Source organism: Blennius ocellaris, assembly GCF_963422515.1.
Source record: "Blennius ocellaris genome assembly, chromosome: 6".
Taxonomy (NCBI): Eukaryota; Metazoa; Chordata; class Actinopteri; order Blenniiformes; family Blenniidae; genus Blennius; species Blennius ocellaris.
Genome location: NC_137655.1, coordinates 28,053,704 through 28,072,369, shown reverse-complemented (window position 1 = coordinate 28,072,369; position 18,666 = coordinate 28,053,704). Strand labels below are relative to the sequence as shown.

The following is an 18,666-nucleotide window of genomic DNA, read 5'->3' as shown; positions in this document are numbered from 1 at the left end:
GACGGTCCGTGGCTAACTGCGGCTAGCTATGTGTAGCATTACACGCTCCGTGGCTAATTGTGGTTAGCTATGTGTAGCATTACATGCTCCGTGGCTAACAGTTGCTCGCTGTATGTACACACTCATTCATGCAAAAGTATTGAGTGCATAGAAATGAGCATACTTTTCAGAAGCCTTACATTTTTGTTTCAAATATCCTTTTTTCTTGATCTTATGTAATATTCACTGCATTTTGGGTTTTCAGGTAAGCCATAGTCATCAACATTTCAAGAAATAAAGGCTTGAAATGTTTCACTCTGTCATGAGTCTATATCATATATTGGTTTGACTTTCTGAAATGAGTGACAAAAAATATTGAACATTTTCATGATATAAAATAGACACATTTTTAAGTAATAAATCATGAAATATGTGCAATTTTGATCAGTTTCACAACTGCTGTTTCTCATAACGTGTTTCTCATAAATCAATAGTACATACACTCATGGTGATCATATTTCAGTTTTATGTCTTATGTATTATTTATTAAACAATTGTTGCATTTTTAGACACCAACTAAATTTAATTTGTTCTTTAAAGTCCAAAACACAAGTTGCAGCATCACAGTGAATGGTTTATTTACAGGACTTAAAAAGGCGTGTCATCTGCGTTTTCCCACAAAAACTAAAACAGCCACAGAACAGGATCACATTGCTTGTTTTTTGTTTTGTTTTTGTTTATTCCATATTATAGTACATCAACAACTAATCAAAGACGTTTTCAATGGCAGAGCAGCAAATATGTCACAATAAGAAAAGCAAAGGAGTGGATAATGCAACCTCGAATTTAGCATATAATCATTTTATATGGAGATTTTTCTTCCACAAATGATCTTAAAGCGACTGGTGTGTCTCAATATAATGTAAATAAAATGGAAAAGCAGTGAAACTTCAATATCTTTTCAATTCAAATTATCAGTTAATTTAGAATTCTGGCTTCTAATGCATCAAAATCTATATGTCTAAATGACTTTTTTCTATTTCTTTTAACCAGAGGCCATAATTATTTCAATAAAAACTAAAAAATGCTTGAAACCTGACATCTTATTAGTGTAAAAACAATTACCTTTACGATAATGATTTTTATGATAGAAGTCTGACAGCACAAGCTAACAAATTAATGTCATTTCATCACACACTGTCAGAAATAGTGTTAACAATACATACACAATAGTGATTTTGGTATATGAATTGCACATTTCTATCTCTTGCAGTTACTTTCTTCTTAGAATATGTTCAGTTTCTTTGAGAAAAAAAAAATTGCTGTACATCCTTAACAGAAGCTGGATGTACCGATGCCTACAGGGACCTGCGAATGTCTCCTCATGAGCTCCAAGTTGGATTTCAACACTTTTTTTTTTTTTTTTACCTCAGTAGAGAATCATTGATGATTTGGGGTTTTTTGCCCTTGGTTCAGACTGGCAGGTTCATATTTCTCTAGCCTGATCATATCCACTTCCTGTTTTACTTGCAATCTGAGCCGTCCTGCAGAGCTACTTAATAAGGAGAGACTATTCAAACAACAAAAAAGAAAGAACCTGCAAGTCAACTTCAAGAGAATATAAAACCCAAATTGATTCATTACTCTGTAATAGCAACAAAAAAAAGCTATATGCAGCTGAATGAGATAAATGTCCGAGGTGGGATATTCACAGGTTCTTGTGAGGACACACGTCTCAGTATACATATACCCAAACACATCACACATGATCAGATTCAGTTTACAAACAAATGTCCTTACAAATATTCACACACATCTATGTGCTTCTTGGCTAAACCTATACAGGTCAAACCCAATGGATTTAACATTTATAAAGGTCAAAGAAATGTTTTCATATACAGTACTTCTATGCATTAAACCTGTCTTTGCGAGGCATGATTGATGCAAAATGAAAAATGGATCATTTATTGTGTTTACAACACAATCAGACCCAGCAGTTAAACTCATTGCAAAACAAGAACAAAGTAAATTAAAGTAAATCCTGATTACATTCACTTTTGAATTTATCCTTTCGAATTGAAGCTAAAGAAACACTGAGGTACTTTAAACTGAAAATTCGTCCTCTCTTTATCCGACATTACCATAACAGTAGGATTACACAACGTCCAAAACACTGAACTTTAAACCGTATAAGAAATGCGGCAAGCTTCATTTCCACAAAGACAAAATGAAAAAGTGGCTCAGTTACAGTTTGCTTTGCTTCCCCGCTTGGTCCTGGTGTGAGTTGTACTCCTTCATCTTCACCAGATCATCGTCATCATCATCATCATCGTCCTTTTTACCTGAATTGCCCTCCAGGTCGAGCTTATCCAGCTGCTCAGGGTCCACGTAGGTGTAGAAGTGAGCCATGATGGAGAAGATGACACAGACACCGAGCAGCAGGCCGACGAACAGGATGAACTCTTTCCACTGAGACAACAAACAGTTTTCAAGTTATTTCACCATGACTCAACAGGTTTTCAAACATTCTTACGACATGTTTCCAACGCTGAAATTCGAGGTGAGGCTGCTACAGGTGGCACCACCCCTCAGATTGTACAATCCTGGAGAAAACGTGCAGAGTCAGCATTATTCACTGTTTCTAACCAATGGAATTATCCTGCCACCTTCTTCACGTCATTGTGGTCATGCGACATCATAATCAGGTAGCGAGCCGTCCAGCTGTCATTTAGACGGTCAATTTTTGGAAAAAATAGTGTCTGTCTTTCTCAAAGCCTCTAAAATATGTTATAATATATCACTACTTGTCACCCTCTAAGTTTGCTTAAAATCCTTTTTTTTTGCAAAATATAGTGAATTATCATGTCAAGTACACAACTGGTGACTGACTTCCTGTTTCTATTGACCTTATTCCGCCCCGCCCACTTTTACTTCTGTCCCACACTCCCGTTTGAAACGCACTTCCTGTTTCAGCGAATTCGCATTCATTTCAACGGAAAACTACTGGGAAGACTTGCATCTAAAATATTATATAAGGTAGGTTATTTTGCGCCAAATGTGCTATGATGATGTACACCAATGAGTGAACGATGCATTTCTTCTGTTGATAGTTTGAAAACGACTTTGTTTCTAGAGCCCGTTTCCCTTTTGTGTCTCAGTACGGAGCTCCTCTTCACTGAGGAGAGCAAAGAGCAACAGTCTGGAGGATTCTTCAGTGTGGAAACACAACATTCCATATAGAGCTGACTTTATTACAGACTACAGTCTAAATCAGAGTGTGTCCAGTGCTACATGCTGTCATTATAGTGCCGCAGTGCGGACTTGGCAGTGTCTACAAGACGACAGGCTAACGTTGTTAACTAGTTAGCTTCCAGCCGGTCTAGCGATTCTTAAGCCGTGTAAGAATGTATACGTATGGTTAATAAAGCTATTTGCTATTAGCAGACACAACAAAATCAATATGAAATAGCAGATTAATACAAAAAGGCCAGTCGAGTAGCAGGGTTAGGGTTAGATTTTAATTAATGCTCACTACCATCACCTTAGGCCCATACATTTGATGATGATAATGTAGTCTAGTCTATTCTAAAACTGAGAACAGTAAAGCATGAATGTAAAAACTAAAGTACAGCTACTTTATCTCTTATTATACTTTCTGTTGCACCAATAGTCTGTTATATTGTATTTCCATTTGTAAAAATTAGTTTTTCTGCCTCTGCTAATGACTTGTCTTTCACTGTGTGTCACAGAAACATGGAGAGAACGACATGGGAACAGACCACACATGCACTGAGGAGCTCAGGAGCTCAATTTACAAATAAACAAATACACAAAGCCTACACTGGCCTACTTTTCCTCCATGATGTCTTACCACAGCCATGTAATCTTGCTGACTTGTGACTGAGCTTTAAATTGGAAACAATTAAACAGACTCGTATCGCAAATCAAGTAGCGCGGAGCTAAACCGGAAGTGTGATTACGCGCATGGCGCCGCCCACGCTAACTTCCGGAATAAGGTCAATTACACCCAGTAACGAGCAACTTGTTTGGTCAATTGATACCATGTGGTCTATACCTTTTGAAAGGAAGCCTCTGATTGGTTCATAATTCTCTGAGTCATCATAATGCGTTCAAATGCTGAAGTAGAAAGGAGGAATTTAGAGCAATTTCCTTTCCAAAATGCTGAGGAATTCTATCTGCAGAATATCTATAGACCTATGATTGAGCTAATATTTCATCTCTAAAATGTTGACACAGGTTTGAATAACTGCACATCATTCATGTTTATTTATTGAAGAACAAAATGTTCTTTGCTGTGAAAATGTAGATTTTGATCTAAGTGTTGACAATCATGCTTGTTCTCTCAGCAGCTGAATTCAGTGTGACAGTGACTGATTGTAAAGTGTTGGACTGAGCTATAGGAGGCCTGCAGAGAACTAATGAGAACTAATATTCTATTAAACACTAATAAGAGCAGAATAGAAACTAGTTCACAGTTCAGAGTTGACAGCTGCTCAGTTTAGGCTGCAGATAGAAGCAACATAAAACTACTGGGGAATAAACTAGTACATGGAGTGAAGTTTGGAGTGGCGGGAGTCTGGTAAAGGTACAAGTACAGGTGGAGACCCTCACCAATGAAAAGAAGCTATTACTTTCAAAGAAAAAGGAAACAAAGCAAGAAAGTATATTTGATGCATTATCAAAAATGTCAAGGAGAAAAGGAAATATCTTACTGTTAAGAAGTAAAATCTACACATCACAATGCAGTATTTAGTCCAGAATACATTAGAATGCATCATCCAAGGTCTATCTCTATCATCAAGCCTTTTTTTTTTTTTTACTTTACATGTTGGGCCCGGATCCATGCTCTCTCCCAAGAAGCCCTCCCCCAAGGAAACAGGCTGCAAGAACAATGGGGAGATAATAGAACAGCAGGGAGGAGGACAGCAACCTGAGAGGGCCACAAGCCCCAGGTTGGAAAAGCCCCATCATTGGTCGAACCCGACCTGGACACAGCAGGTGTCCAAAATGCAACTTGGTCAGACCAACTGCCCCCGCTTCTCAACCTGCTCTCCTAGCAGGCAGCACCGGGGCAAGAATCAAACCACGGTTCAGCCCACTAGCAAGCAGGACACACCATTTGGACTATCCTTTTTCTCTTTTTCCTTTTTCACACACACACACACACACACACACACACACACACACACACACACACACACACACACACACACACACACACACACACACACACACACACACACACACACACACACACACACACACACACACACACACACACACACCTGGTGATATGAAGACATGGGAGGGCACCAAGGACTAAGGTGATGAAAGGGCCACATTTAGGGCCGTCTACACTGGGAGTGGCACAGTGTCTAACCACAGGGGGCGCTGCCCCACAGATCCCCCCCTTAGCCGGGCAGACCAGCGAATCCCTCCACATACTGGGGGACCAGCCAGGTGCCGGGGGCCGGGAAACCCACGGGACGGTACCACCAGCGGGGAAGCTGGCCACCACCAGTGTAGCGACCCCTGAGAGGAACCACTGCAGATAAAAGATTAAGATAAGATAAGCCTTTATTGATCTCACAAAGGAGAAATTTACTAAAGACCTAACATGCACCCAACATGGGGCTTGAACCCACGACCCTGAGATTAAGAGTCTCATGCTCTACTGACTGAGCTAGCTACGCTTTAGTTAAGAACCTAATAACCTGCATACATATATACATGTATAAAAATCAGTTAAAAAGATAAGTTTTTAACCTTTTCTTTAAAAACCTCCATGGTCTCTGCAGCCCCGAGGTTCCACGGCAGGCTGTTCCACAATCGGGGCCGGGGAGCTGAACCAGCCTCCCAGTGGGTCTTGGTCCTCATTTGAGGCAGAATTAAAAGGCTGGCGCCAGAGGACCTCAGGGCCCGTGAGGGTCAATATGGTAAAAGCAAGTCAGATTAATAGGAGGGTGCAAAACCGTTAAGACACTTAAAAACTAATAAAAGAACCTTAAAATGGATCCTGAAGAAAACGGGGAGCCGATTAAAACAGGCATGATGTGGGCCCGCCCTCTGGTCCTCGTCAGCACTCGTACAGCAAGTTTTACAATAGTTGTAGTGTTGATAAAGTTGTTTTGAGGAGACCAGACAGCAGGGCGTTACAATAGTCTAACCGACAGGAGATACAAGCACCTCTGTGCTTGCCTGAGAAAGAGGTGGGCGGAGTCGAGCAATGTTCTTCAGGTGATGAAAACAGCCGTAAAAAGTGTGTTGCTCCAACCAGCCAATCAGAAATCAAACCATATACAGTGTCATTGGGGGTTTAGCCAATTACAATCAAGGTAGGCTCCTCCCCTTGACTCCTCCCACAATCAGGCAGCTCTGCTCTGGCACATGGTACCAAGAGAGGAAGTACTTCCTCCTCTTCCCAAGATGGGCGTGTGTGGGCAGAGCCAGTCCAGCTCACACAGACACAGCAGATTCTCAATGCAGCTCCTATGATCCAATATTCAAATGTGGGAGAATCAAGGAGGAGCTGGAAACTTTGAATACAAGGTTTCTGGACCAACCAGACCAGGAGGAGGAGTTGAACAGCTGGAGGATATGACTCCTTTAAGATTTACATTCTGAAATAAATGTGATTTTGGTAAATTTCATAATTTTAAATAGTTTCACTGTATAGTACTGACCTAAAATGTAGCCATGCATGATGCTGGTCATGTGCCAATACAATTGATATGCCGATGGTTTTTAAACTAAATTATGCCAATACCCATATAATCCACCTATGCATCTGAAGAAGTACTTTAATACTGACATTAAATCACAAATATAAAATTTCAGATTAGATTGTGTGTGCCTGCCGCTCCCTGCCGACTGGTATCTCCTCCATTTGGTGTTTTTCACCAAAATCCCACCCAATTTGACTGGCCAATTTTCCACAGCTTGTTTTTGTGCTTTTTTTTTTTACATAATTGGTTTGCCGGAACATTAACAAAAGTCACACTTTTGTCACATTTTGATGTGCTTTTTGTGTATGTACTCCCATCTGGCGGAAGAAAACTAAAAATAAACACCTAGGATAGTAATCTTTACGCCTCACCTCTTAAAGAGGCAGGCACACACAATTACGTTTATAATAATCTAATCAATTAAAAAACAAACCTCCACACGGCAGATATATTTGATGTTTGCCTTCTTCACGCTTGCCAACATAATGGCTCATGACGCGCGACATGATTGGTTGAGCCCTCCAAAAAAATAAACAAAAAGGAATTGGCAGACGACCATTGGCCGATACCGATGTTTCATTTTTGGGGTTTATTGGCAGATATCAATATTGTGTCGATATCATTGTGCATCCCCACGAAAACAGCAAATGTTCTGATTTTGAAAATATTTTTTAAAAAGACGACAATTTATATCCTCAAAAATATTTCAATGATAACGCTATGGAGAGTTTACAACTGTATGTTTTTGACCAAGTTTTCAGTGTGTGGGCCTCACTTTCATCATTGCACTCATCATTGTTTTATAGAAACAAGTATGTAGGTGTAGAAGTGTCGAACTTATTTTAGACGTACAGCTAAATTACGTCTGGCCGAACCAGCAAAGATGATGACTTATAAATACAGAGATTATACTCTTTACTTTAGTGCAGGAATCTCCAACCTCGGTCCTCCAGGGCCCCTGCCCTGCAGGGTTTGGCTCCTCCCAGTTGTAACACACCTGATTGCAATAAGAGGCTTGTTATTGGGTGATGACATCATTAGATTCAGGTATGCTGAAGCAGAGAGGAGCTAAAACATGGAGGACAGTTGGAGACCTCTGTTTTAGTGCAAATAAATGTTATTGAACAACCTTGTTTAAAGGTATACAGGAGGATTTTCAGGAATTTTAGGAAAGAACCGCCGTCTCCACCGTTTGAAAAAAATGCGCATGCGCAACGCTGTACCTGCTCCCGGGACGGAACGCCTACTAAAACGCGTGCGAGAGACATGCACGAGCCCAGTTCTCCTCGTGCACGCTCTGTTTACAAGTCACAAGTCGGCATCGCTCACATAAGCTCACTTTACAAGAAGATTTGCACCAGAGGGGGTGAAACTGTGTAAAAATGTCCGAGAATAATGCGTGGGGTCGGCCACCGGCTTGATGAGAACCGTGTGGAGTGAGCTGAGCGCAGGGACGAGCACGTACGACGGCCTTACGTCATATATCACCAGAATGATTGACAGTTGGGAGGACCAGTTATTTTGATGATCCACCCGGAAGAAGAAAATCCTCTACTATACCTTTAAGAAAATATCCTGATGCAAACCAAAAAAAAAGAAAAGTGAAATTTAAAAGAAAAAAGAATGCATTGAAGGCTTAGTAGGGATGAGCCGGATACTCGTTTCATTCGAGTATATTTAAAGTTACTTGGTGAACTTGTTTCGTAACATACGTGGTGCATTTGACAAGACGGAGCTGAAAACGACTCGTGTTGCGTCGGTCACTGCCTCCACTCCGGTCTGTTTTTTTTTACCGTCTGCTTGCTCTTAGTTTGGCTGGTGGAGTAAAGTCAGTTGGAAAACTTTGCTCATACTAAACGTGGAGCTTTTGAGTAAAAGACAATGAACAAGGGTGATATGTTATTTCCCTGTTTGCCTCCACTGGATGTTTACATGAATCACCAGGTTCACACACATCATTAAAAAATAAACAGCCTTACAGACCACTTACACAGGCCCGCCCCTCCCTACACGCAGAACACGCGCTGTGCGTAGGGCCCCGCGATCCATGGGGGCCCCATTTTGCGCAAGTGAATTGAATTTCCCTCAGGATCAATAAAGTATCATCATTCTCTGCAAATGCGCAAAGGATGCGCTGCATTTTGCCGAGAGGCGCGTAGAACACCGCCACCAAGTCAGCCCGAGGCCGGGGAGAGAGAGAGAGAGAGAGAGAGAGAGAGAGAGAGAGAGAGAGAGAGAGAGAGAGAGAGAGAGAGAGAGAGAGAGAGAGAGAGAGAGAGAGAGCAACAAAAAAAAAAGAGACGCAATGATTGACAGCGCGAAGCGTCACCATCTGACCAATCAGCGGTCAGATGGGCCAGCAGGCAGTGTTTCCAGGTAGAGAGTAGAGAGAGAGAGAGAGAGAGAGAGAGAGAGAGAGAGAGAGAGAGAGAGAGAGCGAGCGATGGCTTCCAAACGTCATTACGATTCAGGAGCTATCAAAAGAAAGAAAAAGTCCAAACAAGAAGAGGCTCGTGCTTCACTTGAACTTTGTGGCATAAACATGCAGACGTTTGCATCTGTAAAGTTCTTGTTCCACTGTTGATAGAGGCTGTTCATTTGATTCTTTAGTAATTGTAATTTATTATTATTATTATTATTATTATTATTATTGTGATTATTATTATGTTATTGGAAGGGGGCCCCCAAAATAAAATCCTGCTTAGGGCCCCCATTTGGCCCGGGGCGGCCCTGCACGTACACATATGTGTAACACATACACACATATAGCTGAACACACAGAGTAGCCTATATTAATATTTTTATTGTATATGGCTGTTCATAAAAATAAATATATTATAAATGTTATTAAATAATTAAGCTTTATATACTGTATATAGTATATAGTTTTTTTATGACTAAAACATTGAATCTCAATTTGGAGGCTGTTATAAATATATAATAAATAAAGCAACTTCTGATCAATCCATATCAATTTCAGACTTAAAATAATGTACCGATTTAAGCCCCACCCAGTTCCAACTGAACCACGCCCACTTCCGGTTTAGGCCCCGCCCACTCCGAGTACAGATACAGACACAGATCATTTAGATGGTTGAACAGATACAGATAGTGGTTGTACTCTCTCCTCCCTCAGGCTTAGTTTATTTGGCCGTACCTGTTCCAGTCCGGCTCCTTCCGCCACGATCAGCACGATCACGTTCCCAAAGGCGACGGTCAGCAGCCAGCCGGCCTGCAGGACGGACTTCATGTTGGCTGGAGCCTGCAGGGCAGAGACCCGGAGTCTGAGAGCAACGGCCAGCAGCCCCTCCATACACAACTCAAAAAATGTCAAAAGGGAGAATACGCACTCCACATGAACAGAGGAGTGAAAAAACACATTGCAAACACAGTACAAAGCGTGAAGATATCAGTGTTGTATCGGTGGAATTGCCTCTGCTTGATGTTGATGATAACGGATAACTGTGGTACTGCTTGTCAGCACAAGCAGGAATGTTCCCAATTAATCACACAAAACATCCTGCACAAATGATTGGGAGAACACAGAGACACACATCTTTGGACTGTGGAGGGAAGGAACCCAAAGTGCACATCCACATGGAGAACGTGCAAACCCCCAACATGTCTGTCTATCTGGTGGAGGACTTCTGATTTACTTTTTTTTTTAAAAGAGAGAGAAATGTTCAATACTATTAAAAAAGGTATTTGGTTATGCATGATGTCATATGTAATCAACTCAGTTTTACACCTAAAAAACTGACTTTACAATACATGACTGGCCAAGAATCACATTTCTATTGACTTTGAAAAAGAAGGAAAACCCCCATTGAATCTGAATGAATAGTTTTTACAAGCCATGATGAAGTAAATTCAGATTTGAATCTGCTGATTTGGCCTGGGAAAAGAAGCCAGTGGCTTTTCGGTGCAGCTTTTCAAAATGATCTCTGCACCAGGAGTGTCAAACATATCATGGGCCACATGCAGCCAGATTTCATCTAGACTTGGTCACACCGCTAAAATAGTGCGAGAATTACCTTTAAAGTTAAACCTTCATTTTTGTATTTTTTTTGAAGCACCGAGCATCAAAATATCTATATTTTCACCAAAACCAAACACTCAACACTCTGAAAATGATTACAATCTAAACTTGAAGTCATTTTTACTGAAACATTCTGGTGCAACATACAGTGGAATGTCCCCAACAAATAACTTGATATGATGCTATGAAGCGTTTCTGCTTTTTCTAATCAATGTGTTTCTAAAAAGTTGCACTGTTTACAGCAGAGCTGCTCAGCCGTGCTCGGTCTCCCCCCAGCACCACAGAGCTTTATTTGCAGAGCTCATTCATGCGTCAAATATATTGTAAAGGCTGAATGAAGAGCCGTCCATTCAGCCGGTAGCGCCAGTCTTGTTGAGGGACAGAATACGTGGGAGCAGAGCAGGTTTTTAACACTTCAGACGGCTGAAGAATTTTAAGATGCACTAAACACTCTGCAACAATACAGCCTTTTCAAGATGAGTTTTATATCCTGGGTGAAAAAGGCTTTAAAATAATAATAATAATAATAATAACAACAATAATAATAATAATACAAATTTAAACGGCACAATAACTGAAATAGGGGGGAAAAAGCTAAAGTGAGAAACAAGCTTTAAAATGGAAAAACAAAAAAAAACCGGCAAAACTGCTGAGAAAATAAATAAAGTGGCTAAAACCTCCTTCCTGTGGTCATAAGACTCTATGGGTCCGTTTCACGAAGCAGGTTTAACAAGCCCTGAGCTTAACACCGAGCTCTGAATTGAGTTACACTGAGACAGAAAACGCGGAGTTTTCGGTTTCACGACGCCGGAGTTTGATCAGTTTGATGAACTCGGAGTAGTTTCACCTGGAGTCAAGCGCGTGCACCACGACTCTAAAAAGACCGCATCAATGGAGCCCCGATTCAACGAGTCACCATGACAACTGAGACGCGGAGGGCGGAATTTTTGACGCCAGTGGAGCAGGAAGTATTGATCCCATCATATGGCGAATATGAACATATTAAAAAAAAAAAATGCAACGTTGCAGCGGCTGCTAAAGAGAGGGAGGCGGCGTGGAAGAAGATTGCTGCTCAAGTGAATGTGTAAGTTCAAACGTCTTTGTCATCGCAATATTATTGCAAGGGAATACTGCTTGATGGTAGCTTATTAATTTATTTCTTTTAGGTGCAATTCCGCGGGGGAGAAGCCTCTTGGCAGCAGCTGAAAGTGAAATATAAAAACATTGTCCAATCGGGTAAGACCGCTGCTAATTTAATTGTTAATCAATACATTTCTTAACGTAATGTCGATCATGTGTGACATTGTACAGTAAATATCAAGTGGCCATTGGACTGTGAGGTGTTTTATTCCAACATAATGCTGTTTTCAAACACAGAAATGTCTCACCCATATCATGTGCTGTCAAATAACTAAGACTAAACTAACGCAGACTTTACTCAGCCAACAGAAAGAAGGCAGATGCCTGTAAAACGGGTGGTGCCCAGTATAATGGATGGTGGCCCAGCACCTCCACCTTTAACAGAGGCGGAGTGTTGGGAGGCCAGTGGCTGAGGGAATCCCTGGAGGAGCTCCTCTTCAGAGCTCACCCCTCAAGATACCAGTTCCTTCATAATATAGAATATGCCGAGGCCTATATATCTCTTTAAGCCTCCTTTTGTTCATCTTTATTTCCCCATCATGTCTTTGTTTTGTCACCCAACAGATTGTGATGGTGCTCTCTGCCTGCTGGACCCCCTCATGCCACAACAGACCTTGTAAGTAGGCAACACTCCAAAGATCTTGCAAAATGGTAGTTTAAATATACTGAAACATATTCATCTAGGATGAAGAGTACGAGGAAACCCTGTCTGCTGCCTTTACAGAGGAGGATCCACAAAGGCCTATAGAGGCATGATAGTTCTCATCCCGTTTACATTTCTGAAACATTGTGGTGGAATAAAGAGTGATATTTTGTCTACACTGAAGTATTGACACATTATTTTAACAGGGCCTGGCTGGGCAGCAGCAGGAGGGTCCCTCAACATCCACTGCAAGGACTGACAGTGAGACAGATGTTCAGTAAACACCAGAGGTTCATTCTGTGGAATTCATGTCCAACTGTAATAATTGAATGTCCTCCTTATGACCTCCCAGTTATCTGTAAAACAGATCTATAGACTCCACCTGCTCCAGAAGATGGAAAACACTGCTAAGGAAATGCAGATCTGTAAATTGAACTACTGGAGCACAAGTTAAGGGTGGGTGTACAGTCCCAGGTGAATTATGCTATCTACTAACTACATTAACTAAACTAGCGCTTGTATTTGTAGGAATTAAAAAAGACCAAATTAATTGTGCATCATGTCTTTATTTGATGGTGGTGGTGATCAGACCCCGAAGTGATGATGGCATATGGTGTCTCTGACAGCTCTGCCATTTGCGAGGAAACGCAGCACAACACACAATATCTGCTATGACGTCAGGGCAAGGCTCAGCTGGTGATGTTGCTAATGTACAGAGCGATTAAACTGTGGATGTACATAATGGTACCGCTCAAAAAGGAAGGTGTCTGCAAATGCCAGTACATCTATGCGCGGTCTGATGATGCGAATATTAAATTCTCGGCGAAGTAATGCTGCACCTTCATCAATGGGATCATTATCAAAAGCACATTCCATATTGAGGGAATAAAGTTGACGTCTAATTTGCCTCTGGAATAAGGCACTGCAGAACTGTTTCACCAAAACTCCCCCGCTGAATGAGGAAATGAAATCCCGTGTCCGTCTGAAAGGGGGCGGAGCCAAAGCAAAACTCCAGGTTCACTGACAAAAACCTGCTCCTGACCAGGTTAGTTCTAGAGCGTCTGTTGCCATGGTAACTGACCGGGAGTTGACGTTACACCGCTTCGTGAAACAGGTTGGAGTTACCCCGCTTCCTCCGGTTTGAGTTACCTCCCGTCGTGAAACGGAAAATCCCGCATTTCCCTCAACTCGGTGTTCAATAACCTGGGGTAATCCTTAAACCTGCTTCGTGAAACGGACCCTATAGCTCCTCCCTGTAAACAGTGTTTGTTGTGTTTGAGCAAATTTCATCCTTTGGCACATATTAGTCACCGTTAAGCCTTTTACACATTAGTATTTAAAATAAAAAAAACATTTCTGTCTTATTTGATATTCAACTTTCTATTTATTTATTTGGTGTGGAGCAATGCCTAAAGGATTTCCCTTTGGAATTAACGTATCTCTTATTTTCTTGTCTAAAATGTCAAAATTATCTTATTAAAAGAAGGATTAAAATGCTAAAAACAGCTGAATGTGTAAGGAAATCTTTACCATCCGAAATTATAATTGAAACTTCATGGATGCAACATAAGAAAATGTGAACGTTTAGAAGCAGTGTGTCAGCCTCATTTTAAAGGTGAACAGAATGCAAGGTGTGCAATAATCCTTATGGGCGCAGCGATAATGAGGTGATGTGTGACAAGCAGCTACGCAGACATCGTGAACATCTTTGTGTTTCCATAGAACAATTTAAAGAGGTGACGTCTGACCTGTGAGTAGGAGAACTCCAGGCCCGTGATGGAGAACATGACCTCTCCCATCGTGATGAGGACGTACTGAGGAATCTGCCAGGCGATGTGTATGTTGTTAGCTTCCACGTCCACCATGTCGTGAACCACGGTCGCGCCCAATTCCTGCACAGCAACACAGAATGTGAGAGCAGCTCAGGGAGGAACCAGACTGGAGCAGGAAGAAGCATCTCTGACCCCCATGACGATGAAAGTGTAGGACGCTCCGAAGTCCAGCTGGCCCAGACTGAGGTTGGAGCACTTGTTGAAGGTGGCGCTGCAGATGGCGGATGGATAGCTACATGGAGAAGAGAAGATGAGTCACACACATCTTTGAATCAGTCCTCCCGTCAGAAACATCTTACCTAACAAACCATAACCCATCTTCATCTTCTTCATTTTCTGCTCTTTGTCCATTTTGATTGGTTGTCATTTTGAAAATGGTTACTAGTTTGTACATATGCCTTTATGTCATTACTGTACAGCGGACTAGTGGACACACCACCAAGTTGGGCTGTAATTATGGTGACTGTCAAAATAAAACTACAGAGTTGGGCTGTTATTATGGTGACTGTCAAAATAAAACTACCAAGTTGGATTGTTATTATGGCGACTGTCAAAACAAAACTACCAAGTTGGACCGTTATTATGGTGACTGTCAAAATAAAACTACCAAGTTGGACTGTTATTACAGTGACTGTCAAGCTAAAACCACCAAGTTGGATTGTTATGCTGACTGTCAAAATAAAACTACCAAGTTGGACTGTTATTATGGTGACTGTCAAAATAAAAGTAACAAGTTGGATTGTTATTACGGTGACTGTCAAAATAAAGTACCAAGTCCAGGAGAACATGGACTGGGAGTGATGACACCAAGGTGTAAACTTTGTTCTGATTGGTTCTACTGATCATGTGTAAAATTTGTCTATTTTTATTTATTTTGATTTGAGCATGAGGGAGAAGCTTCACTCTTTCACTATAATAAAGTTGCCGGCCTGCATGCAGTTCCTGTCCTCACCATTGAAGTATGGGGGCGCTAGACTTAAACGTCACTTTAGATCAGACAGCCGTTCAATTTCTAACAGAGAAACCTGGTAAATGTGTGATTTCCTAATAATCAAAATAATGTGTGGGACTGTGAGGAGCAGCACCAGGAGCTGATCAGGTCTGTGGTGCTTCTGTCTGAAGGTAAAGTCTTTAAACTGTAGTGTTAATATTCAGCACTGTGTTGTATATGATGGTCCTGAGGACTGGAGCTCTGCTAGTCTGGACAGTTTTATCCCCCGCCGTAGCCGATAGGCCCCGAAGGGGGATCTTGAAACAGTCTCCGTACGTACGTCCGTACGTACGTACGTCCGTCCGTTCGAACGTACGTCCGTCCGTTCGAACGTTTCTACCTATATCTCGGCAACCCCTGGGCCCACAGTGACCAAACTTCACATGTGGATACATCTCAGAGGGGGAAGGGATACTATGGTGAGCTTGACCTAATTTGCATATTAAGTAGGTCACAGGGTCACGAAGTGCTTAAAAACACATGTTGGGCTCTGGAGGCCTAGGTTTTTGAGCTAGGGCTCTGAAATTTTATACACACCTACTAGTACTCTGGGGACACCCTCCAGCATACCAAGTGACCTGACCTTGACCTTGACCTTGAAGATTGGTAGGGTCTGAAGTTTGCTCGTCATGGTTGCACAATACATGTATTTTCAAATAAACATTTCTCCTCATTTCTCAGCAGTTCCTGGGCCCACAGTCACCAAACTTCACACATGGACACTCCACCTGGGGAGAAGGGGCACCATGGTGACCATGACCTCATTTGCATATCAGGTCACAGGGTCACTAAGTGCATAAAAACACCTTTTGGGCTCTGGAGACGTATTTTGACATAGCTTATGAAGAAGACCTTTCAGGTTCTACATAATTATCTACTAGGACCCATGGAACACCCTCTAGTGTACCAAGTGTGCTGCCTTAGAGCTGCTTTGTGAGAAAATATAAAGCCCTCTGGCGGGGGATTAGCCCAGCAACGGCCTTCTTGTTATTCTAACTCTGATGGTTGTGTGTGTTTAGTGTGTGTTTGTTGATGGATGTTAAAGTATTTCAGAGGTTATTTTGTGCACCTTAATGTGGATTTGATTCCCGGTGGAGTCGCTCCTTTTTTTGTTTGTTTTTTATTGACATTCATATGATGCCCAGACAACACGTCTAGGAAATGTCCAGGAAATTCATACAAAAAAATGTAATAGATTTTTTTTCAAAGAATTACTTTGAAAAGTCCCAAAAAGTTGTGATTCCAGGCGTATTTTTTGTTCTTTTGTACTCACTTTCCCTGTTCCACGGTCTTGTTCTGAGTCAAAGTGTATCCAGGTATCAAAGAGAACGTCTCACTTCCTATGACGATGTGAAAGGCCTGAGGCTGCGTGTTCAGAAACCTGTTCATGCAAAACAAAAGCAGCAAATATTAGTGTTGGACTTATTTAGCTCTCCAGGTGGCTAAGCGGATGAACGAGCTGTGGACGCCTGCAGGCAAGAAAAACATTTTTACCGGATGAATGGTTTCCCCGCATCACTCTTATGGATGAAGTCCGTTTCCTGGGAGAATAAAAACAAGTCAAACATCTTTTTCACTTCCTTGCGTACATAAATAAGTGAAACCTTTATTTTGTATACACTTTCAAGATCTCCGACATCCATTGAATTGTTTCAGCAACATTTTTATATAAAATTGTGATTACTTTTTTACTTTTTTCACTTTGGAGTCAATCAAACCACAAATAAAATACCATATAATAAAAATACCTTCCTCATTTCTTCACATTTATTCCAAACGAAGAAAAGTTAACTAGGGATGCCCGGATACTGATATCACTATCAGTATCGATACCAATACTGGTATCGGTATGAATACATCCCGAGCGATACCAGTGAAGGTCAAATTGAATGTAAGTTTTCTAGCTATGGTGGACAATATATCCAGATGTCCTGACATTTTCTGGAGCCACTCACCAGTTTGCACTGGACTCTGTCAACTCCTGCGTGTAAAATGAGGCTGTAGGCTTCTTGTTCGTGGAAGAGGAGAAGGCACAGCGAGGGCTTTCCTCTGAAGACCACCTCCACCTGCAGCTGCCTGAAATGGCCGCCCAGACCCAGGCGCTCATACCCGGGGGGGTCCTGACACACCAGAGGAAAACACAGCGTGACTCACTGGTTGATCCAGCCTAAATACTTCATGTACAATTCCTACAATGTGTGCTTTTGTACCACTTTTCATTAACTTACATACAATTGATGGTGGAAGGAATGAATTACAAATGCATCGCTGTACTTAGTTTTTTTTCCACTAGTATAAAACCTCCCGGCACCTTAAAAAGCATATTTCCAATCATTTTATGATCTTGCTTCTTTTATATATCACAAGTGAGTAAATCCACAACTTAATTGACCGTTCAAACTTTTTAAAGTAAAATGAGTTTATGTCTATAGCTCTAATTAAAACAAATTAAAATATTAAATTTCCTGCCTAAAAATGAGCTTTTAGCAGATATGTTATGAAGTAAAAATGCAATTACATGTGGTTCAAAAGTTTCTCACAGTAGTTTAGATTGTACATTTGAATTAGGTTTATTTACTTTGAAAGGCTCATATATGGTAACCATTATTACTGTATTTTCTAGAATATAAGTCAAAAATTACTTCACAAACAGGAAAAAAAAGTGTATATGGATAAGAACATTGATCTATTCAGATGTAACAGAAACGTCAGTAATTCCTGTCCAACGCCGGTGAATTTGTTCCTCCAGCTTTTATGTGTTGTGAGGGTTTTTTTGTGTATGGTATCTTATTTTCATGTCCATTTGTTATATTTACTTTTATAGTTTATATTTATCTATTTCATCTTTTTTTCTGAAAAAACATTTATTTGATATTTTCTATAAAGCGAATGTCTCAGCAGAATGAATGTGTTGTTTCTATACTTCTATAACAATTTTCATAAATATTTAACAAAATATAAGGTAAGTTCTCAGTGTAGAAATGTGTGTATTCATGGCGAAACTAAACGTCTGCATTCAATTTTCTACTTTGTCGTGCAATATGTATTTAAAGTGAGTGAACACTCCCGTGGTATGAGAATGAGTGAAGTTGACTGCTAGATGTTGTAAGTTGCAGCCTTGTCACCTGCAGGTGCTGGATGGGTTCTGGAAACAGGTCGCTGTCGGGGATCTTCACCGTTACGTCATCACCTGCCAGGTTATAAACCTGCAGCAGACACTGTCCAGCAGGAGCAGGAACCACCACCGTTTTCTACAGGAAGGGCAACACACATTAATGCTGGGAATAATCACAGGA

General features: G+C 41.1%; 1 protein-coding gene across 1 annotated transcript in view; it reads right to left on the bottom strand.

Annotated features, from left to right (window-relative positions):
* Nucleotides 1-758: 758 nt before the first annotated feature.
* Nucleotides 759-18,666, bottom strand: part of slc15a2 (solute carrier family 15 member 2) — a 46,315-nt gene continuing 28,407 nt past the window's right edge. Inside the window, exons 15-22 of the mRNA XM_080498507.1 lie at nucleotides 18,496-18,621; nucleotides 17,326-17,490; nucleotides 16,865-16,911; nucleotides 16,644-16,751; nucleotides 14,512-14,611; nucleotides 14,296-14,439; nucleotides 9,883-9,987; nucleotides 759-2,448 (exon numbers count right to left, since the gene is read on the bottom strand). Of these exons, the coding sequence (XP_080354633.1) occupies nucleotides 2,224-2,448; nucleotides 9,883-9,987; nucleotides 14,296-14,439; nucleotides 14,512-14,611; nucleotides 16,644-16,751; nucleotides 16,865-16,911; nucleotides 17,326-17,490; nucleotides 18,496-18,621 (1,020 nt within the window). The 3' untranslated portion in view covers nucleotides 759-2,223. The remainder of the gene's footprint in view (nucleotides 2,449-9,882; nucleotides 9,988-14,295; nucleotides 14,440-14,511; nucleotides 14,612-16,643; nucleotides 16,752-16,864; nucleotides 16,912-17,325; nucleotides 17,491-18,495; nucleotides 18,622-18,666) is intronic.